The sequence below is a fragment of the Xenopus tropicalis genome, chromosome 3 (assembly GCF_000004195.4).
Source record: "Xenopus tropicalis strain Nigerian chromosome 3, UCB_Xtro_10.0, whole genome shotgun sequence".
Lineage (NCBI taxonomy): Eukaryota > Metazoa > Chordata > Amphibia > Anura > Pipidae > Xenopus > Xenopus tropicalis.
Window position 1 is genome coordinate 142,275,356 of NC_030679.2, and position 24,213 is coordinate 142,299,568.

The 24,213-nt window shown below is 43.1% G+C and overlaps 1 protein-coding gene across 1 annotated transcript in view; it reads left to right on the top strand.

The window, feature by feature from the left end:
- LOC100491968 (complement C3) overlaps positions 1-17,114 on the top strand; it is a 55,408-nt gene extending 38,294 nt beyond the window's left edge. The window contains exons 28-42 of the mRNA XM_031899489.1: positions 131-232; positions 2,925-3,075; positions 4,944-5,107; positions 5,222-5,380; positions 6,232-6,291; positions 7,837-7,927; positions 8,193-8,244; positions 9,619-9,706; positions 10,028-10,117; positions 10,500-10,605; positions 11,387-11,476; positions 12,885-12,971; positions 13,957-14,040; positions 15,036-15,171; positions 16,187-17,114. Of these exons, the coding sequence (XP_031755349.1) occupies positions 131-232; positions 2,925-3,075; positions 4,944-5,107; positions 5,222-5,380; positions 6,232-6,291; positions 7,837-7,927; positions 8,193-8,244; positions 9,619-9,706; positions 10,028-10,117; positions 10,500-10,605; positions 11,387-11,476; positions 12,885-12,971; positions 13,957-14,040; positions 15,036-15,171; positions 16,187-16,328 (1,602 nt within the window). The 3' untranslated portion in view covers positions 16,329-17,114. The remainder of the gene's footprint in view (positions 1-130; positions 233-2,924; positions 3,076-4,943; positions 5,108-5,221; positions 5,381-6,231; positions 6,292-7,836; positions 7,928-8,192; positions 8,245-9,618; positions 9,707-10,027; positions 10,118-10,499; positions 10,606-11,386; positions 11,477-12,884; positions 12,972-13,956; positions 14,041-15,035; positions 15,172-16,186) is intronic.
- Positions 17,115-24,213: the final 7,099 nt, after the last annotated feature.

The window sequence follows — 24,213 nt, forward strand, 5'->3', positions numbered from 1 at the left end:
AAACACACAATTTATAACCTGCCTTCAAAATGCACAAAATGTTTTTGTCTTCTTTCTTTCTGAAATATTCTTTTCTCTGCCATTAATAATGTCCACCGGTCTGAAGGGAGCGTTTTTGTCTGTTTTCCAGGGGGGAAATAAAGCAGGAGCAGCAGAGCCAGACGCAGCCCTCACAGCCTTTGTGCTCATCGCTATGTTAGAGAGTCGGGAGCTTTGTACCCAACAACTCACTGTGAGTAACTGGAACAGTGTTGAGAAAGCCTCACAGAGCTTCTCAGTGACTTATGATATCCTTATCATTTACAGTAGGGGGTACATTATCCCTTATAATACATGAGTGATACTCAGAGTTCCCTGTATAACTCAGCCTGCAGCCTTGTGCCTTTATATGGGCACAGAACCCCTCAGTGACTGCTAATATCCTTATCATTTACAGTAGGGGGTACATTATCCCTTATAATACATGAGTGATACTCAGAGTTCCCTGTATAACTCAGCCTGCAGCCTTGTGCCTTTATATGGGCACAGAACCCCTCAGTGACTGCTAATATCCTTATCATTTACAGTAGGGGGTACATTATCCCTTATAATACATGAGTGATACTCAGAGTTCCCTGTATAACTCAGCCTGCAGCCTTGTGCCTTTATATGGGCACAGAACCCCTCAGTGACTGCTAATATCCTTATCATTTACAGTAGGGGGTACATTATCCCTTATAATACATGAGTGATACTCAGAGTTCCCTGTATAACTCAGCCTGCAGCCTTGTGCCTTTATATGGGCACAGAACCCCTCAGTGACTGCTAATATCCTTATCATTTACAGTAGGGGGTACATTATCCCTTATAATACATGAGTGATACTCAGAGTTCCCTGTATAACTCAGCCTGCAGCCTTGTGCCTTTATATGGGCACAGAACCCCTCAGTGACTGCTAATATCCTTATCATTTACAGTAGGGGGTACATTATCCCTTATAATACATGAGTGATACTCAGAGTTCCCTGTATAACTCAGCCTGCAGCCTTGTGCCTTTATATGGGCACAGAACCCCTCAGTGACTGCTAATATCGTTATTATTTACAGTAGGGGGCACAGATAAATCTGCCCCAAAGCCAGGCCAATCCATGCACGTCAGAACCAGGGGGGGCAATGGCCCTCCCAGAGTACTATATCTGAGCATATCTAAAGATATGTTGGGTCCCAGTGGCAAGGAAGGATACGTTACGTATTAGTGATCTATTGGATTGTATTAGTCAAACACTGAAAGAAAAGCTATAGAGAGATTGAATCCTTTACAGTGATATAGAGAAATCTCAAAAGAACATTTTAAAGGGAAACTATACCCCCAGAAGGAATACTCAACCAACAGATAGTTTATGTAGTGTTAAATGGCCTATTAAAAAATGCAAACAGTAAATATTGCCCTTTTACTTCCTTTCCCTTGAGCCGCCACTTAGTGATGGGCTGTGTGCTCCCTCAGAGATCAGCTGACAGGAAGTGATGCAGTTCTAACTGTAACAGGAAGTAGTGTAGGAGCAAAAGGCAGAACTCTGCCCATTCATTGGCTGATGGGGCCTAGCATCTATGTATGCCTTGGCTTGTTTGTGTGCACTGTGACTCCTATGATCCCAGGGGGCGGCCCTTAGTAAAATGGCAGTTTCCTATTTAGGATTACCCTGGTATAGGACCCGTTACCCAGAATGCTCAGGACCAAGGGTATTCCAGATAAGGTGTCTTTTTGTATTTTGAATCTCCATACCTTGTCTACTAAAAAATAAAAAAAAACATTAATAAACCCAATAGGGCTGTTCTGCCCAAATAAGGGGTAAATATATCTTAGTTGGGATCAAGTACAGGTACTGTTTTATTATTACAGAGAAAAGGGAATCATTTAACCATGAAATAAACCCAATAGGGCTGTTCTGCCCCCAATAAGGGGTAATTATATCTTAGTTGGGATCAAGTACAGGTACTGTTTTATTATTACAGAGAAAAGGGAATCATTTAACCATTAAATAAACCCAATAGGGCTGTTCTGCCCAAATAAGGGGTAATTATATCTTAGTTGGGATCAAGTACAGGTACTGTTTTATTATTACAGAGAAAAGGGAATCATTTAACCATTAAATAAACCCAATAGGGCTGTTCTGCCCCCAATAAGGGGTAATTATATCTTAGTTGGGATCAAGTACAGGTACTGTTTATTATTACAGAGAAAAGGGAATCATTTAACCATTAAATAAACCCAATAGGGCTGTTCTGCCCCAATAAGGGGTAATTATATCTTAGTTGGGATCAAGTACAGGTACTGTTTTATTATTACAGAGAAAAGGGAATCATTTAACCATTAAATAAACCCAATAGGGCTGTTCTGCCCCAATAAGGGGTAATTATATCTTAGTTGGGATCAAGTACAGGTACTGTTTTATTATTACAGGGAAAAGGGAATCATTTAACCATGAAATAAACCCAATAGGGCTGTTCTGCCCCCAATAAGGATTAATTATATCTTAGTTGGGATCAAGTACAGGTACTGTTTTATTGTTACGTAGAAAAAGAAAATTGATTTAAAACATCTGAATTATTTGATTAAAATGGACTCTATGGGAGAGAGGCTTTCAGTAATTCAGAGCTTTCTGGATAACAGCTTTCCGTATAACGGATCCCATACCTGTAGTGCTAAAAAGTATATTTATATGAAAATGGTTTATTTAGATGAAGCAGGGTTTTACATATGAGCTGTTTATGCAATATATTGTTACAGAGACCGACATTGTTTGAGTGTATAATTTTCATTTCAGTTCTTATTTGAATGACTTGGAATGATTTTTCCTTGTTTCAAACATATCTAGCTCCATATTTCACTGCAAACTTGCTCCCATATCATATCATATCTTTATCTCTTCTGTTCTTGACCCTAGAGCCTGGGAGATTCTATTAATAGGGCCACCGACTTCCTGAGGGGTAAATATTCTCAACTGCGCAAACCGTATTCCATCGCAATCACCTCCTACGCGCTGGCATTGGCCGGGGAGCTCCAGGACACAAACACACTAATGAATGCAGCCACAGGTAATAGGATTATATTTTTGAAGTCCGCCCAGTTGGGGGAACCTGAGGGGGCGCGAGGACTAGAGTTGTCACCGCTCCTGCCCGGGGACTCCAGCCAGGGAGGCAGGATGTGACATCAAAGACACTTAGTGGGGGCGGGCCACTGAAGTCAGGGGGTGGGGCTGTGACAAAGTGATTTGGGAAAGGCTGAGTGGGTCCACACCAGACAGGTGGCAACACTAGTGGAGACCCCTTGGGTAGCAGCTCCTGTGGGCCTCGCAAACCCTAGTCCGACCCTGTGCATTGTTATTATTATTTCTGCTTTTGGGTCACTGCCTGCGGCTGTACATGTGCCCTGTCACTCGCTTTTCTGTTGCTCCACTCTCTAGTGAATTAGGCACTACTTGGTAGTAATTAAGTGCCCTTCCTGGCTACTTATAAAGTGATATAGATAGCAACAAGAGCCCCTCTGCCCCCCCATTATCAATATACATAGGGCATTAACCCATTCTGTGCATTAAGCTGCCAAGCAATGCCCTCCCCTTTAGGCAAAACAGGAACTGTTTGTCCTTATATTGTAATATATACAAGCTGGCCAACTACGTCAAAGATTGTGGTCACAGCCTCGCTGAACCCTGCCTAATGGTTTAAAATGTAGTGGTTGAGCACAACTTTCCCTTTTTTGCTATAGTTTATACAGAAGCAGCTCCATGTTGTAACTCCCACTCTTCCCAGCTACAGTCATGTGATCCCAGTGGAGCCAATAAAAGGGCAGCTATTTGGGGGTTTTAACCTTGAAAGCAAGCAAGTTGCAGGTAAAGCTCAATCCCTTAGTTAAATGTATAATGAAGCAGTAGCATTCTTAATGAATCAGATAAAAGTGAGTGTAGGACAGACTGGGGGTAAGTGAGTGTAGGACTGGCCAGACCGGGGGTGAGTGAGTGTAGGACAGGCCAGACCGGGGGTGAGTGAGTGTAGGACTGGCCAGACCGGGGGTGAGTGAGTGTAGGACTGGCCAGACTGGGGGTGAGTGTAGGCCAGACCGGGGGTGAGTGAGTGTAGGCCAGACCGGGGTTGAGTGAGTGTAGGACTGGCCAGACCGGGGGTGAGTGAGTGTAGGACTGGCCAGACCGGGGGTGAGTGAGTGTAGGCCAGACTGGGGGTGAGTGAGTGTAGGACAGGCCAGACCGGGGGTGAGTGAGTGTAGGACTGGCCAGACTGGGGGTAAGTGAGTGTAGGACAGGCCAGGCCGGGGGTGAGTGAGTGTAGGCCAGACCGGGGGTGAGTGAGTGTAGGCCAGACCGGGGGTGAGTGAGTGTAGGACTGGCCAGGCCGGGGGTGAGTGAGTGTAGGACAGGCCAGACCGGGGGTGAGTGAGTGTAGGACAGGCCAGACCGGGGGTGAGTGAGTGTAGGACAGGCCAGACCGGGGGTGAGTGAGTGTAGGCCAGACTGGGGGTGAGTGAGTGTAGGACAGGCCAGACCGGGGGTGAGTGAGTGTAGGACAGGCCAGACCGGGGGTGAGTGAGTGTAGGCCAGACCGGGTCACAACCTCATTGCACCCCCGCCTAATGGTTTAAAAGTTGAGCACAACTTTCCCTTTTTTGCTATACTTATAAAGTGATGACAGCACTATGGAAGGACAAAGATAAAACATTATAAAGCATATATATAGAAACCTAAGGCACAATGGAGCAATGATGAGTGAATTTTTTCGCCCGGTTTAGAGGTTATTAAGTGTAATTACAGAGGTGGGTACTTATGCCTGCTTATGGAATCTGCTGTATTTCTAAACATAACAAAGGTTTTGTCATTGTTCAAAGGCCACTATTGTTTTATATTCTTTTTAACTTTGTACAGAAAATACTTATTTGTTCTTTTGTTATTTAGACAAGACCCACTGGAATGAACCAGATTCATTGTTTATCAGCCTGGAGGCCACATCATACGCTCTTCTGACCCTCCTTAAAATGAAGCAGCACGATCCAACCGGTGCCATAGTGCGTTGGCTAAATGAGAAGAGATATTATGGGGCAGTTTTCAACTCCACACAAGTAAGCGATGCCTTCCAGTTCATTGTGTAGCTATACTTTATCTGCGTAATGCATCTATTCGAGGCTATTACTCTGCTGCTCATTATGATGGTGGGTATTTTGCACTTGTTCCAGGCTACCATTATAATGTTCCAAGCTCTGGCTCAGTATCAGATAGATGTGCCAAGAATCGATGACTTGGACCTGGACGTATCCCTCTACCTCCCTGAGAAACAAGACCCCATAAATGTCCGAATCGATCTTGAGAATGCAATACTGGCGCGTTCCACCGAGGTATGTATGGAAGGGTTGGAGTCACCTTTACCGAAAAGCTTGTAGACTAGTGATCTCCAACCAGTGGCTCGGGGGCAATGTGCTGCTCACCAACCCCTTTGATGTTGCTCCCAGTAGGTGCCCATTTTTAAATCTCTGGCTCGAAGACAACTTTTGGAAGCATAGAAACACAGTTTTACTCCTAGCAGAGCATCCTGGAGGCCAGTAGTCCACATGGGGCTACCGAAAAACCAATCACAGCCCTTATGTGGCATCCCCAAAGACCTTTCATGCTTGTGTGGCTCACCAACAACTTTTGTGTGTGGTTCTCAAGTAAAAAAGGTCGGGGACCTCTGTTACAGACCATTCTACAGCATAGATGGAGGGTGGGTCCTGGGCATACTAGGATCGTGAAGCCCAAGTCTCACTTGATAGGAAGCCATGTTGGCTTTAGAAATACATCTACTAAATGAGTTGACGGAAGACCCCAAGTTGGTATATCTGGATATGAATACAATATATTCATAGGCAGCTAGAACATTCCAAGGTTCCTGTGTGAGGGTTTTGGGCCAAGGCATTTGCCTTGACTTCTGTATTCATAAATCAGTCATGCAGACCCCGAGATGGAGCTCTCAGCATCGCCTATTCACTTTATGACCTACTTGTGCCGCTGTGTGAGTATTGGGGAGCCAAGTACTAGTGGTTGTATTTATAGTTTATGTATGTAAGTGTATAGATTGGTAGGTGTGGGTTAGGTGTGCTGGGTTTACTTGGATGGGTTGAACTTGATGGACACTGGTCTTTTTTCAACCCTATGTAACTATGTAACTAAGTACATCAGTGTGTCTCATAGATACTCGTTTATTTTGCAGACCAAGATAAATAAAGACTTTGTTGTTAAAGCAAAAGGCAAAGGACAAGCTCTTCTGACAGTGAGTACAACCTGATCTGAAATACCTGCATGTTACTTTATATCCTTGATCATATCTAATCTAGCTAATAAGCTGTATGATCAATTATTACCTCTAAGCCAAACCTGACTCCTCGCCTAGCCACCCAATCAAATGCTCAGCTCCCCTAATGCACCACATGGAACAGCCCATCATCTGCATGAATGACTGGCGACCTATAGCATCTACATTTTTACTTGGGAACTACCAGGGGGGTATCAGACTTGATAGGACTCCTGCAGCAGGCAGAAAAAAGTCAAGTTGCGCCCTTCCCCATCTTGCATCTTGTGCCTGAGCTTTCTGAAGGAGCCTGCTTTCAGCTAACCTATTGTTTCTCCTACTCCCATGTAACTGGAGGAGTCCCAAGCCGGACTTGGATTTCTAACTATTGAGTGCTATTCTGATACCTACTGGGAGCTGCTATCTTGCTCCCTTCCCATTGTTCTGCTGATCGGCTGCTGGGGGTGAGGGGGGAGATATCACTCCAACTTGCAGCGCAGCAGTAAAGTGTGCCTGAGTCTGAGCTTTCAGCCAGCGCTACACATTAGAACTGCTTTCAGATAACCTATTATTTCTCCTACTCCCATGTAACTGGAGGAGTCCCAAGCCGGACTTGGATTTCTTACTATTGAGTGCTATTCTGATACCTACTGGGAGCTGCTATCTTGCTCCCTTCCCATTGTTCTGCTGATCGGCTGCTGGGGGTGAGGGGGGGGATATCACTCCAACTTGCAGCGCAGCAGTAAAGTGTGCCTGAGTCTGAGCTTTCAGCCAGCGCTACTCATTAGAACTGCTTTCAGCTAACCTATTGTTTCTCCTACTCCCATGTAACTGGAGGAGTCCCAAGCCGGACTTGGATTTCTTACTATTGAGTGCTATTCTGATACCTACTGGGAGCTGCTATCTTGCTCCCTTCCCATTGTTCTGCTGATCGGCTGCTGGGGGTGAGGGGGGGGGATATCACTCCAACTTGCAGCGCAGCAGTAAAGTGTGCCTGAGTCTGAGCTTTCAGCTAGCGCTACTCATTAGAGCTGCTTTCAGCTAACCTATTATTTCTCCTACTCCCATGTAACTGGAGGAGTCCCAAGCCGGACTTGGATTTCTTACTATTGAGTGCTATTCTGATACCTACTGGGAGCTGCTATCTTGCTCCCTTCCCATTGTTCTGCTGATCGGCTGCTGGGGGTGAGGGGGGGGGATATCACTCCAACTTGCAGCGCAGCAGTAAAGTGTGCCTGAGTCTGAGCTTTCAGCTAGCGCTACTCATTAGAGCTGCTTTCAGCTAACCTATTATTTCTCCTACTCCCATGTAACTGGAGGAGTCCCAAGCCGGACTTGGATTTCTTACTATTGAGTGCTATTCTGATACCTACTGGGAGCTGCTATCTTGCTCCCTTCCCATTGTTCTGCTGATCGGCTGCTGGGGGGGAAGGGAGGGGGGATATCATTACAACTTGCAGATTGTGGCATATTCCATTGTGAAAGTAATGATGTCAGCATGGCTCTGTGATGTCATTTCCTGCGCAGGTAGTGTCAGTGTTTCACAGTCTGGAAACGGAGAAGCAAATGGAATGTAACAACTTTAATCTCTCTGTGAAAGTGGAGGAAGAGAAGAACAGTGAGTCAATTTGGTTGTATTTCACTTTCTGTTACTTTATGATGTTTCTAAAAAACACATGACTGTATCTCAGCCGCTCTGATGGCTTCACTACGGGTGTATCAGCATAACGCTAGGACTCTCAAGCTGCGGCAGGAGACCCAATAGGTTTGCAAGCAGCAATTATCAAAATGTTCCATATCCTGTTGTCGTAATTGCCCACCATGTTGTTGTGAAGGGTCATTATTGTTCTTTGTGTTCAGCCATTTTCATTTTCTTCAAACAGTGAAGCTCCCTGATGGTGTTGTGGCCATAGTGTCTGTGGAAGTCTGTGCAAGGTCTGTATGGAATACATGTCCAGTTGTTCTAAATGACTCTGAACCCTAATTTCACATGGTTGCCGTCACCTACTTCATGTCCTTACAAACCTCTCCAAAAAGGCTTTCCATTGGCAACAATAGGGGTCGCCGGTGGAAAGCCCTTCGCATTGCTTCTTTTTCCGAAGTCACGTGAAGTTGCCTGCAGGAGGAAACTTCACGCGACTTCTGATTACCGAATCGTTGGGAAGGGCTTTCCACCGCCGACTCCTATTGTCGCCAGTGAAAAGCCTTTTAAGGGCCGATAGTAGCTGCCGATATGGGTCTCTTGGACCAATTCGGCAGCTTATCAGCCCATGTAGGGGCAGAAACGAGGGGCCTACCCGACCGATACCTGGCCTGAAATTGGGCAGATATCGATTGGCCAGGTTAGAAAATTCAGTCGGATCAGGGACCACACCGGCTCGTTGATGCGGTGCCCGAACCAACTGCCCCATTGCCGCCAATATAATTCAATTGTTTGGCCCCAGGGCCAAACGATCGAATTATATTTTTTCGGGTGAAGATCCGCTCACTTGGCGACATCGCCAAGCGAGTGGATCTGCCCGTGTATGGGGACATTTAGGAGTGGTCTGTCGTCTGCAGAGATCTATCGCGGGCAACTCAACTGTTCCCTGGGTTCTTACCCTTAAGATGATTAGAAAATTCTGTCGGATCGGGGACCACATCGGCTCGCTGATGCGGTCCCCGAACCGACTGCCCCATTGCCGCCAATATAATTTGATCGTTTGGCCCCAGGGTTCTTACCCTTAAGATGATTATAACCATGATGGGCATTGCCCCTCTGAACCTTCAGGTTCTTGATTGTGATTTCATATCATTACTTCGCCCCAAAGAGTCAGTACCATTTTATTAACTTTTAAATGGACATTATCACATACAGCAGGTTACCGGGCCATGTTGGGAAAAAACATGGTGCCATTTGTATACATTCCCTTTCTATATAGGACTATTAGAGATAAGAAAAATAATGCTGAGCTTCCCTTGTGCTTAAGTAAATTCTCATTCTGATTCCCCTAACATAGTGATCCCCAACCAGTGGCTCGGGGGCAACATGTTGCTCACCACCCCCTTTAAAGTTGCTCCCTGTGGCCTCCAAGTAGGTGCCCAATTTTAAGCTTTTGACTTGGAGGCAAATTTTGGAACAGAGACAGTTTTATTCCAAGCAGAGCCTCCTGCAAGGCTAGCAACCCATATGGGGCTACCAAATAGCCAATCACAGCCCTTATTTGGCATCTCTTTTGTTAGGGATCCCCAACTGTTGCAGCTAAAACATGTGGATCTCCTGTGAACAAAGGCATTTTATAACTTTCTCACAAACTCCTTTCTCACCAGATATCTCAAAGATTCTGATGCCACCATGTCCATCATGGATATCTCAATGATGACTGGCTTCTCTCCTGATACTGACTCCGTTAATAAGGTACCATATATATGGGGCATCATCTTAACAGCAGAATTGAATTGCGGAAAGTCTTAAGATAAATATGAACTGTGATTACTGGGGCCTGTGAGCCATTACTGGGGCCTGTGAGCCATTACTGGGGCCTGTGAGCCATTACTGGGGCCTGTGAGCCATTACTGAGGCCTGTGAGCCATTACTGAGGCCTGTGAGCCATTACTGGGGCCTGTGAGCCATTACTGGGGCCTGTGAGCCATTACTGGGGCCTGTGAGCCATTACTGATAGGTATCTCTCCTGCCTGCCCATGACCCATGGCAATACTGACTTACTGTTACCCACAGCTAATGAAAGGAGCGGACAAATACATCTCCAAGTATGAAATCAACAAAGGAGCAACTGAGAGGGGAACCATTATTCTCTATTTAGATAAGGTAAGTTCCAACTGCTCTCAGGTCTGTACAACTGTCCCACCTCAAGGCAACTCTACTCCATATTCTACTCCATACGCTAAATATCCTTCAAGATGATCTTCTCAGATCTTTCATCTGGTTAATTCCCCCGTCTGCTTAAAATATTAAATCTCCAGCCATTATTTCTTTAGTTCTTTGCTCTTTCTTTTCTATTTTTATAGAATTCAGTCTTCACTAGTTCTCTGTTTTAAAGGGGGGGTAGGAAAAGTACAACAAGATCTGAAGGGAGATAGGCTGGACAGGACAAGTCTATTTTTGTGGCTTTGCCCCAACTAATGGCTGACCCTGCTCTGAACCTCAGACTATTTACTTTCTCTCCATTCATATTCAATTCATATTTCAGATCTCCCACACGGAGCCAGAATGTGTGAAGTTTTACGCTCACCAGTATTTTGTGGTGGGTCTCGTTCAACCTGCTTCTGTGACAGTGTATGACTATTATACTCCCGGTAAGGAGGTTTATTTTCTTCTATCATTACACTGAGCTAAGAAGGTTGCAGCTAAAGGGGGAAATCTAGAGGAATGCTAAATGTTACCCTTCTTATTTACTGTAAGTACATTCAGTATTCCATTGTTTGGGTTTTGTCCAGTCCCCAACCCCAGATTTATAGTTGGTATACCCCTAAAGGTCCCAATACACCTTCACATCCGCTTGTTTGGCCATGTCGCCAAGCGAGCGGATCTTCTCCCGATATCCCCCACCTACAGGTGGCCGATATCGGGAGAATCCAGGCTAATTCGATCGTCTGGTCCTGAGGCCAAATGATAGAATTATAACGACGGGTATAGGCAAAGTCGGTCCGGGGACCACATCAATGAGCCGATGTGGTCCCCTATCAAACTAGATTTTCTAACCTGCCCGATTTCAGGCCAGATATCGGTCGGGCAGGCCCGTCGGTAGTGCCCATTCACGGGCCGATTAGCTGCCGAATCGGTCTAAGGGACCCATATCGGCAGCTAGAATCGGCCTGTGTATGGGGACCTTAAGCCACCTTACATCGCACCGCCCTAGTCCCCTGACCTTTGTGGTCTTCCTACAAATCCGGGCCTGCCAGTCCCTCAAGATGTCTACCCCAAGGATAGCCAAGCTCCTGTAGAGGCCAAACAGAACACTTGACCCCCAAAAGCCATACAGCCACTTCAGACCGCTTGACTAACAATATTTGTAGTTACGAACACAAAGATCTATCTAATTTGATTTCTATTTTATTTCTTGTTCTTCTGTGATAGAGAACCGCTGCACAAAATTTTACCACACTGAGGAGAGCAGTGCTCTGTTTGGCAAGTTATGCCAGGGGGACGTATGTCGCTGTGCAGAGGGTAAGTCAGAACTTATATGGTCTGTTTCTCATTTATTGGCATAATTGGGGGAAAATGGAGCCAGAGAGTGAGCGGGGAGCGGGACTTTGTCGACGGGCCCACAAGGGCTAAAGCTCGTTGGGTTTCTTCCCGGTGTCCCCCAGCCTAGTCTGACCCTGATCTGCTCCAAGTTTGTGTGACCCCAACGGTAGCCAAGTACCAACAAAAGAATTGGTGCACTACTGACAATATGTACATGGGGGTTACTCTGGAGCAGAGCTCTTCAGTAAAGCATATGGTATAGAAATCAAGTAGAATGCAAAAGCCATTGCCGAATGGGTAGTAAATTAGGTTTCAGGAGAGGAAATGAGAAGGAAAGGGTGGAGTATGAGCAGAGAAAGCAATAATAGCACAGGGGAAACCAATGAAAAGAGAACATGGAAAGAAAATGCCCCAAAAGAAGAGAGCAGAAGATAAAAGCTATAGAGAGAATATACCAGGCCGGAAAAGAACAAAAAGAAGATGGAGACAGAGTGGAAAGAAGAGACGTGTAGAAAATAGGCACAGTGTGGACCCCAACGGTAGTTCAGTACCAACAAAAGGGAATTGGTGCACTACTGACAATATGTACATGGGGGTTACTCTGGAGCAGAGCTCTTCAGTAAAGCATATGGTATAGAAATCAAGTAGAATGCAAAAGCCATTGCCGAATGGGTAGTAAATTAGGTTTCAGGAGAGGAAATGAGAAGGAAAGGGTGGAGTATGAGCAGAGAAAGCAATAATAGCACAGGGGAAACCAATGAAAAGAGAACATGGAAAGAAAATGCCCCAAAAGAAGAGAGCAGAAGATAAAAGCTATAGAGAGAATATACCAGGCCGGAAAAGAACAAAAAGAAGATGGAGACAGAGTGGAAAGAAGAGACGTGTAGAAAATAGGCACAGTGTGGACCCCAACGGTAGTTCAGTACCAACAAAAGGGAATTGGTGCACTACTGACAATATGTACATGGGGGTTACTCTGGAGCAGAGCTCTTCAGTAAAGCATATGGTATAGAAATCAAGTAGAATGCAAAAGCCATTGCCGGATGGGGAGTAAATTAGGTTTCAGGAGACAGAGTGGAAGGAAGAGACGTGTAGAATTTGAGTAATGGCTGGCGGGTTCAAGAAAAAAGTCAGTGTGGAATGAATGGCACAACGGTGGGAAGAATGACTGTATAGAATGTCAGCAAGAGACAGCAAACTGGGAATTACATTCCCACCACACAGACTTTATTAAAAAAAAGCAAAGAAAAGCAATGCTGTCCCTATTCCTACACAGATCCCTGTTATATAAATGTACTCAGTCCCACAGTAACAATGGGGTTTGGTTTATTCCCTCCATCTGTGTTTAACTGTCTCACCCCAAATTCTCTCTCTCCCCTCCTTACAGAGAACTGTTTCTTGCAGAAGCAAATTAAGGATGAAGTGACAGCCAGAGAGAGAATGGATATGGGCTGCGCCCCGGGTGTGGATTACGGTGAGAATTAGTTCTGTTACAGAATGTAGAGAAAAGCAGAGAGGTGTGGACCTCCATGTGACATGTAGCAAGTGCTTAGAGCTTTCCATTAGACATTGGTATTGGTATATTTAGCCTTGTTTGGGTTATGAACTATGAACATAAATATTCTCAGTTGTTTACAAATTCACTTGCAGCTTTGTGTGTTCCTCTATAAAAGTGCCAGGGGCCAATTCTGATGGCTGTGCCTACTTTATTGGATAAGCTGCTGCATGCTCAGACCCAATGGGGCCTCTAATAAAGCGAAACAGCAAGCCCCATCCACTAATGAATCCAGACTGGTTTGGAACAATTAAGAGTGCATAGTAGTTTTGTAGCACTAATGCACAAACACAAATCAAGTTCACATAGAGAGTCAATGTACTAATCCAAACTGTATCAAATGGGAAGAAAAACCTGAGAGAGGTTCATGGTCAGTTGGCCTCCACGTTCCCCGGGCCATCAACTGCGGGGGACAATTCATGGCCCCCTTGGCCTCCCCTATTGCCCTAAACTTGGCACCTTGGGCAAGATTCTTTAGAGAAGCCTGGAGCAGCACATTGGTGTTACACAGTATATAGGGAGTGTATAGGCAATAATAATAGCAATTGAGTATCGGCCATTTTTTCACTTAAGCTTGTGTTCAATGGCAGAAAGCAGACTCCACGGAGGGGCCCAAGGAACGGGGGGGGGGGGGCAGACCGTTGGATCTGCTTCCTCTATATTCGTAAAGTCTTCCCTCCCTGCTTGCAAGTAGTAGAGCAGCTGGGGAGGGAAGACGATGCAGGCAGGGAGTGGGTGGTGGAGCCGGTATGGAGAGCTGTGCACTGGGCCCCTCCAAAGAGTTTTTTGCAGGGGGGCCCGGCGCACACTAGTTATGCCGCTGCTTCTATTCATGTATGAGTATAAAGGAAGAGTTCATGTAATACGGTTGCCAGCAATTTATTTTTTTACTTTTCACCCACAGTGTACAAGGCTTCTGTCAAGGAGGTTCAGTACCGTGAGAGCTACGACAACTATGTGCTGACAGTTATATCAGTGATTAAAGCAGGTGAGCCAATGGCAGGTTTTCAGCTCAGTAAAGTGGGGGTGATGATTAAATCAGAAGTTGGGCTCACTATGTACTGAGGCAATAAAGGGGAACCCTATAATTCACACAATTACTGGCCAGTATATAGGGGCCCATTTATCAACATTCTCATTTTTGTGGTTATTGAAACCCCGGGCAAACTCATTTCCACAAATTTCATGCTAAAAGATCCGAATTGAAAAAGCACAAATGGAAAAAAGATGCGCGATGTGTATTGCCGCACAATCGCAGCATCAAAAATCACTGAAAACCTCTAAAACCACGAAGCAAAGAAAGATCTTTCAGTTGTGAAAGGAACGTCTGCCTTTGGCTTCTACATGATCTGAACAGGTTTTAGACGGAGTATTTCGGCTTTTGGATTTGTCTCATAAATAAGAAATGGTTTTGTCGCATAATAAAACTTGTTTTTTGCAACAAAAACATATTTTGGTGCAAAAAGTATGAATTGTGGAAAGATAATCAAACCTTAGGAAATGCCCCCCGTAGTGTTTTCAGTAAAAATAAACCACCCAGTCCAGGAAAGTTTGATAGTGTCTTTCTGGGGGGTGGGGATTCTTATTGCCCCCCCTTTGCTTGATTCTCATGAAAATGCCTCTGATGGTGCCCTAGCTTTGCCCAGCAACTAAGCCCAGGGTCAGACTGGTGGGTGCAGGGCCCACCGGGGCTGCACCCCTCAAGGTGCCCTTGCCAGCCATGTCCCCCTCATCCCCTGCCGGTCCCCCCCAACCCCCTGCAGGGGCACCCACCCAAAGCATCAGGGGAGGGCATCGGTGTCCAGGGAAAGCGGCAACAAGGATCAGGTCTAGGCCACCGGGTCCCACAAGGGCCCAAGCCCACCGGGTTTTTATCCCGGTTTTCCCCGGCCCAGTCTGACCCTGCCAAAGCCAATCATTTGAGTGCCCATATTTCAGCAGATGTTCTCTAAGGACTCCAATATCCTTCCCATGTTCCTCCAGGTACAGATCAGGTTGGTGCAGACGAGGAACGTAACTTCATCAGTCACATCAAATGTCGGAAAGCTTTGGATCTGAAGGTCGGCAAAGATTACCTGATCTGGGGTATCACCGGGGACCTTTGGAAACAGCCTGATGGGTAAGTAATGTCTTGAAGGATGAAACTAGTCAACATGTATTTTAATTATTACAGCAAGTGGATATAGACATAGTAGACATAGAATAAATCTGCCCCTAAGTGTCACGTGGACATCATTTGTTCAATAAGAAGCCGGGTAGGGCTGTAGCTGAGCGCTGAGAAGTATCAGGTCAGGGTCGGACTGGCCCAGACCTGACCCTTGTCGGCGCTCCCCCTCCCGACCGCTCCTCCCCTGACGCGTCAAATTTACGCGCTCGGGGAAGGATGTCGAGTGAGAGGCCTGGCGAGGGGGGCTCCTGCGGGGGGGGTTAGGGGACACGCCCAGCTAGGGCGGGAGCCCAGGTGGGCCCTTCACCCCCCAGTCCGACCCTGTATCAGGTTCAAGCAGCCAAAAATTCACCAGAAAACTGGATTTTGGTGGCCCACAGCCAGTAGCACTGACATTTCTCCCTACTTCCTGGTATCCGAAGCAAGTGAACCCTCTGTAGGGGGGTTCTGAAAGTTGGGTCACTCAGCAAGAATAAAGCCCCTATTGATGTTGAATTTCCTGTAAAATGGGTTTTCCCTAGGGTAGAAGTGGGCAGGGCCAGAATGGGCCAGAAGGGCACCGATGGGCCTCGGGCCTTGTGGGTCCTGCTGGCCCAGGTCCACTCCCTGCCTGGAGATTGTGCATTCCACCCAGCCCCAAATAAAAGTAGGGTGATGCGGTATGCATGCCTCCACGTATGCGCAGGGGTGGCTGCAAGGAAGACAACACGACTCACTGGAAATTGGGTGCGTGACTGGGGTGGGGGCCCTGGAATACCCCGGACAACCCAGTCCGACACTGGTAATGAGCATCGCCAACCTATTGATTTTATATCCTGCCTGGTAGTGTGTAATGTCCCATGTGTCCCATGTAGCTGCTCTTTGCATGGAGCACCGGATTAAAACCCGGACACACACCCCAACCCAGTCCTTGCATTTCCAAATGACAAAATGGTGGCTGATGGCACCATTGGTTATTGTTCTGCAGATATTCCTATATCATCGGCAAAGATACATGGATTGAGTGGTGGCCCAATGAGAGGGACTGTCAGCGACGTGAGAACTATGATATCTGTGATGTATTTGAAGATTTGTCTGACAACCTCTTGATTGCTGGCTGCCCCAACTGAAGCCGATTTGGACCCCTTTCAGATTTCCTCCGGGCACCTTTTATCAGCTGCTTCATTTTGTAAATTGTGTTTCCATGTTTTATGTTGAATATAAATAAAGACTTCATCTTATTCTTCTGCTTCAGAAGGAATAGTTAATCAAATTGCCAGTTATATAGATCGGTTATAGAGATAAGACCTCTGTATAATGAGTTCCATCTGGGACTAGGAGAAGAGAGGGGTCTGTTTAAACAGAGTTCATTATCTCTATAACCACTATCCCCCCCGATAAGGGTGTATATATACTGTGAACTGCTAAAGGGGGAAAACAGTTTGAAGGGAGATATATTTCCCCGAGGTTCATTTCCTACTCCCAAAGTTAACCCTTCTTTTTTTTTTTTTTTATACAGTTAATGATTTTATGAGGATTAGTCTTACATTGTGTAGCAATTAGCCCCTTGATTTTCATCATTTCTAAATGCCTTTCTGCCGCTCTAGGTCGTAGATTCTGAACAATTTCCACCAGTTTCCTAACCTTTATCTTACTGTCACTCATGAACCTGTTAGTGTGGGAATTAATTATAGTAAATGTAATATGTAGATAGTAAGCTCTTTTGTTGTAGAGTGTAAGCTCTTTTGGGCAGGGCTTCCCCTCCTGTATCGGTTATTGATTGCTTTATATGTTACTCTGTATGTCCAATGTATGAAACCCACTTATTGTACAGCGCTGCGGGATATGTTGGCGCTTTATAAATAAATGTTAATAATAATAATAGTAATAAAATGCAGAATGATCATCCACCGGTATTGGCTGCCCCTCTGCCAGTATTTCATTTACACTATTGGACTGGTTTCCTTTGCTTTCATTTTTCATAAAACCAATTTGTGAGCTATACACACTGATTTATCTATCTATCTATCTATCTATCATCTATCTATCGATCATCTATCTATCATCTATCATCTATCTATCGATCATCTATCTATCTATCATCTATCTATCTATTATCTATCGATCATCTATCTATTATCTATCGATCATCTATCTATCTATCTATCTATCATCTATCTATCTATCTATCATCTATCTATCTATCATCTATCTATCCATCATCTATCTATCATCTATCTATCATCTATCTATCTATCTATCATCTCTATCTATCTATCCATCTACCTATTGATCTATTATCCATCTATCTATCCTTCTGTCCATCTATCTATCTATCAACAATTGGTCGTAGGAAAGATCCTTTGTTCCCTTCACAGACGTTCAGAGCTAAATCGTCAGATACGGAGGTAGAAACAATAGGGATTCTCCCTCCTCCTGACGATTCAGCCCTGAACATAGATTATGCGCGTGGGCCTTCAACGGCGCCTGAGCAAAATCTTTCATCCTGCCCAATTGACGATATCCAAAGCTTTTGCGATATCGGTTGTCTCGTTGACCCACCATACACGCACCGAATATCATATAAAACTAGGTTTCGTATGATAAAATCCGTGCGTGTATGGTAGGGATGCACCAAATCCACTTTTTTGGATTCGGTCAAATCCTTCGTAAAGGATTTGGCCGAATACTGAACCGAATCCTAATTAGCACATGCCGAATCCTGCCGAAAAAGGCCGAATCCCGAACCAAATCCTGGATTCAGTGTATCCCTAGTGTATGGCCACCTTTAGAGTTGGCTCTGTCTGAAGCAGAGATTTAGGCTCTGAGCCGGTGCCATTAGGCCAGTGTGGATGAGCGCAGCGGCCATCACCTTGTACAGATTGGCGGCCATATTTCTCCAGCTTAGCAGGCGTTTTTGAAGCCTTTTTCTAGGCCTTGTTTCGCGCTATAGGTGTCTCTGGGGTAAGGGCTACCAAGGCTGGTGGGTAGTATGTTTAAGTAAGGTTGTACCCTGCCGTTATTTTGAGAATCGTCCTGCATATGCCCCGCCCATTTTTCCACCCCCCTCCGAAGACACATATAATCCCTATAACATATAGGGATATTATAAGTCACAGAGGAGTTCCTTATAATATATAGTGAATAAAGTACCCCCTATTGTAACATATAGGGATATTATAAGCCCCAGAGGAGTTCCTTATAATATATAGTGAATAAAGTGCCCCCTATTGTAACATATAGGGATATTATAAGTCCCCGAGGAGTTCCTTATAATATATAGTGAATAAAGTACCCCCTATTGTAACATATAGGGATATTATAAGCCCCCGAGGAGTTCCTTATAATATATAGTGAATAAAGTGCCCCCTGTTGTAACATATAGGGATATTATAAGCCCCAGAGGAGTTCCTTATAATATATAGTGAATAAAGTGCCCCCTATTGTAACATATAGGGATATTATAAGCCCCAGAGGAGTTCCTTATAATATATAGTGAATAAAGTGCCCCCTATTGTAACATATAGGGATATTATAAGCCCCCGAGGAGTTCCTTATAATATATAGTGAATAAAGTACCCCCTATTGTAACATATAGGGATATTATAAGTCCCTGAGGGGTTCCTTATAATATATAGTGAATAAAGTGCCCCCTATTGTAACATATAGGGATATTATAAGTCCCCGAGGGGTTCCTTATAATATATAGTGAATAAAGTACCCCCTATTGTAACATAGGGATATTATAAGTCCCCGAGGAGTTCCTTATAATATATAGTGAATAAAGTGCCCCCTATTGTAACATATAGGGATATTATAAGTCCCCGAGGGGTTCCTTATAATATATAGTGAATAAAGTACCCCCTATTGTAACATAGGGATATTATAAGTCCCCGAGGAGTTCCTTATAATATATAGTGAATAAAGTGCCCCCTATTGTAACATATAGGGATATTATAAGTCCCCGAGGGGTTCCTTATAATATATAGTGAATAAAGTACCCCCTATTGTAACATAGGGATATTATAAGTCCCCGAGGAGTTCCTTATAATATATAGTGAATAAAGTACCCCCTATTGTAACATATAGGGATATTATAAGTCCCCGAGGGGTTCCTTATAATATATAGTGAATAAAGTACCCCCTATTGTAACATATAGGGATATTATAAGTCCCCGAGGGGTTCCTTATAATATATAGTGATTAAAGTGCCCTCTATTGTAACATATAGGGATATTATAAGCCTCCGAGGGGTTCCTTATAATATATAGTGAATAAAGTGCCCCCTATTGTAACATATAGGGATATTATAAGCCTCCGAGGGGTTCCTTATAATATATAGTGAATAAAGTGCCCCCTATTGTAACATATAGGGATATTATAAGCCTCCGAGGGGTTCCTTATAATATATAGTGAATAAAGTGCCCCCTATTGTAACATATAGGGATATTATAAGTCCCCGAGGAGTTCCTTATAATATATAGTGAATAAAGTGCCCCCTATTGTAACATATAGGGATATTATAAGCCCCGAGGAGTTCCTTATAATATATAGTGAATAAAGTACCCCCTATTGTAACATATAGGGATATTATAAGCCCCCGAGGAGTTCCTTATAATATATAGTGAATAAAGTGCCCCCTATTGTAACATATAGGGATATTATAAGCCCCCGAGGAGTTCCTTATAATATATAGTGAATAAAGTACCCCCTATTGTAACATATAGGGATATTATAAGCCTCCGAGGGGTTCCTTATAATATATAGTGAATAAAGTGCCCCCTATTGTAACATATAGGGATATTATAAGCCCCCGAGGGGTTCCTTATAATATATAGTGAATAAAGTGCCCCCTATTGTAACATATAGGGATATTATAAGTCCCCGAGGAGTTCCTTATAATATATAGTGAATAAAGTGCCCCCTATTGTAACATATAGGGATATTATAAGTCACTGAGGAGTTCCTTATAATATATAGTGAATAAAGTGCCCCCTATTGTAACATATAGGGATATTATAAGCCCCCGAGGAGTTCCTTATAATATATAGTGAATAAAGTACCCCCTATTGTAACATATAGGGATATTATAAGTCCCAGAGGAGTTCCTTATAATATATAGTGAATAAAGTGCCCCCTGTTGTAACATATAGGGATATTATAAGCCCCCGAGGAGTTCCTTATAATATATAGTGAATAAAGTGCCCCCTATTGTAACATATAGGGATATTTTAAGTCCCAGAGGAGTTCCTTATAATATATAGTGAATAAAGTGCCCCCTATTGTAACATATAGGGATATTATAAGCCCCCGAGGAGTTCCTTATAATATATAGTGAATAAAGTGCCCCCTATTGTAACATATAGGGATATTATAAGTCCCCGAGGGGTTCCTTATAATATATAGTGAATAAAGTACCCCCTATTGTAACATAGGGATATTATAAGTCCCCGAGGAGTTCCTTATAATATATAGTGAATAAAGTACCCCCTATTGTAACATATAGGGATATTATAAGTCCCCGAGGGGTTCCTTATAATATATAGTGAATAAAGTACCCCCTATTGTAACATATAGGGATATTATAAGTCCCCGAGGGGTTCCTTATAATATATAGTGAATAAAGTACCCCCTATTGTAACATATAGGGATATTATAAGTCCCCGAGGAGTTCCTTATAATATATAGTGAATAAAGTACCCCCTATTGTAACATATAGGGATATTATAAGCCTCCGAGGGGTTCCTTATAATATATAGTGAATAAAGTACCCCCTATTGTAACATATAGGGATATTATAAGCCCCCGAGGAGTTCCTTATAATATATAGTGAATAAAGTGCCCCCTATTGTAACATATAGGGATATTATAAGCCCCCGAGGAGTTCCTTATAATATATAGTGAATAAAGTGCCCCCTATTGTAACATATAGGGATATTATAAGCCTCCGAGGAGTTCCTTATAATATATAGTGAATAAAGTACCCCCTATTGTAACATATAGGGATATTATAAGCCTCCGAGGAGTCCCTTATAATATATAGTGAATAAAGTACCCCCTATTGTAACATATAGGGATATTATAAGCCACAGAGGAGTTCCTTATAATATATAGTGAATAAAGTACCCCCTATTGTAACATATAGGGATATTATAAGTCCCTGAGGGGTTCCTTATAATATATAGTGAATAAGGTGCCCCCTATTGTAACATATAGGGATATTATAAGCCTCCGAGGAGTTCCTTATAATATATAGTGAATAAAGTACCCCCTATTGTAACATATAGGGATATTATAAGCCTCCGAGGGGTTCCTTATAATATATAGTGAATAAAGTACCCCCTATTGTAACATATAGGGATATTATAAGCCTCCGAGGGGTTCCTTATAATATATAGTGAATAAAGTACCCCCTATTGTAACATATAGGGATATTATAAGCCTCCGAGGAGTTCCTCCGAGGGGTTCCTTATAATATATAGTGAATAAAGTGCCCCCTATTGTAACATATAGGGATATTATAAGCCTCCGAGGGGTTCCTTATAATATATAGTGAATAAAGTGCCCCCTATTGTAACATATAGGGATATTATAAGCCTCCGAGGGGTTCCTTATAATATATAGTGAATAAAGTGCCCCCTATTGTAACATATAGGGATATTATAAGCCTCCGAGGGGTTCCTTATAATATATAGTGAATAAAGTGCCCCCTATTGTAACATATAGGGATATTATAAGCCCCGAGGAGTTCCTTATAATATATAGTGAATAAAGTACCCCCTATTGTAACATATAGGGATATTATAAGCCTCCGAGGGGTTCCTTATAATATATAGTGAATAAAGTGCCCCCTATTGTAACATATAGGGATATTATAAGCCCCCGAGGGGTTCCTTATAATATATAGTGAATAAAGTACCCCCTATTGTAACATATAGGGATATTATAAGTCCCCGAGGAGTTCCTTATAATATATAGTGAATAAAGTGCCCCCTATTGTAACATATAGGGATATTATAAGTCACTGAGGAGTTCCTTATAATATATAGTGAATAAAGTGCCCCCTATTGTAACATATAGGGATATTATAAGTCCCCGAGGAGTTCCTTATAATATATAGTGAATAAAGTACCCCCTATTGTAACATATAGGGATATTATAAGTCCCAGAGGAGTTCCTTATAATATATAGTGAATAAAGTGCCCCCTGTTGTAACATATAGGGATATTATAAGCCCCCGAGGAGTTCCTTATAATATATAGTGAATAAAGTGCCCCCTATTGTAACATATAGGGATATTATAAGTCCCAGAGGAGTTCCTTATAATATATAGTGAATAAAGTGCCCCCTATTGTAACATATAGGGATATTATAAGCCCCCGAGGAGTTCCTTATAATATATAGTGAATAAAGTGCCCCCTATTGTAACATATAGGGATATTATAAGCCCCCGAGGAGTTCCTTATAATATATAGTGAATAAAGTGCCCCCTATTGTAACATATAGGGATATTATAAGCCCCCGAGGGGTTCCTTATAATATATAGTGAAAAAAATGCCCCGTATTGTAACATATAGGGATATTATAAGTCCCCGAGGAGTTCCTTATAATATATAGTGAATAAAGTGCCCCCTATTGTAACATATAGGGATATTATAAGTCACTGAGGAGTTCCTTATAATATATAGTGAATAAAGTGCCCCCTATTGTAACATATAGGGATATTATAAGCCCCCGAGGAGTTCCTTATAATATATAGTGAATAAAGTACCCCCTATTGTAACATATAGGGATATTATAAGCCCCCGAGGAGTTCCTTATAATATATAGTGAATAAAGTACCCCCTATTGTAACATATAGGGATATTATAAGTCCCCGAGGAGTTCCTTATAATATATAGTGAATAAAGTGCCCCCTATTGGTAAAATATGATAATACAGGTATAGGACCCATTATCCAGAATGCTCGGGACCAAGGGAAGTAGGGACCAATAATTATTTAGTCATAACGGATAGACGTTATTTACAGTGCAAGAAGCCCAATTAAAACCACTGGACAGGACCGTGCCTCATTATTATTATCAGGTAATACAAAAGGTAGAAAAAGTCCAAGTAATAAACCTATTATATTTTTTGCCAAAGACCTCAGTTTGCAATATTATCAGATTTGCAGTATTGTTAAGAAATGCCTTCCGGTGTTGTATAATGACAATAAATAAAGCAATTTTGACATATAATAAATGGAAATGTCCAGGAAAGCCCCCACTCTTGCTAACAGACTTGCGCCAAGTTCAGTCGGTTCCCCCAAAGCAAATAATGTGACAAAATGGCACCTATAGGTGTGGCTCCTCCCACTGTAGGGCATGTTGGGTCAGTTGGGTGGGTCCAGAACTGAAATCCAATGTAACAGGCAAGACCTACAGTAATAGAGAATACTGTAATTGTAATACCAAGCGGGTGATATATTTATTAGAAGGTTTTGGCTGCAGAAAGCAATACGTGGGCCGCACAGCTCCCCATTGAGGAAAGGGTGCATGGGAATGTGTATGCTATTGTACATAAAGATCTTACATCCCCCATAGGGAGACATTGTGCAGCTTGAGCAGGTAGAACTTTTGGGGTGAAGGTAGTTGAAAAAGTCTTCACCCCGATTAGAAAGAGAGATACTATATGTCCATTGAATACACATGAGGCATTTTGTATTTTTACATTAAATACCATATTCCTTCAGGTTTGAATACCAGATATGATATCACTTGTCTATTGTAACTTCATTTTATACAAATGGATATAGTCTCTTTACTTTATTTTGACCCAAGAGAGAGTCTGCTCTTGTGTATTGTACCATTGTGTAACATTCACTGTATTTAACTATAGATATTTTTAAGATAATTCTGAGTGTGTATATTATATATTCTATACACCAGAGGGCGCTGTTTGTGTATTGCTCTGACTGCTGCATACCTATGATTAAGGGTGGGGACACACGAACCATATCAGGCAAGTGCTGCTCAA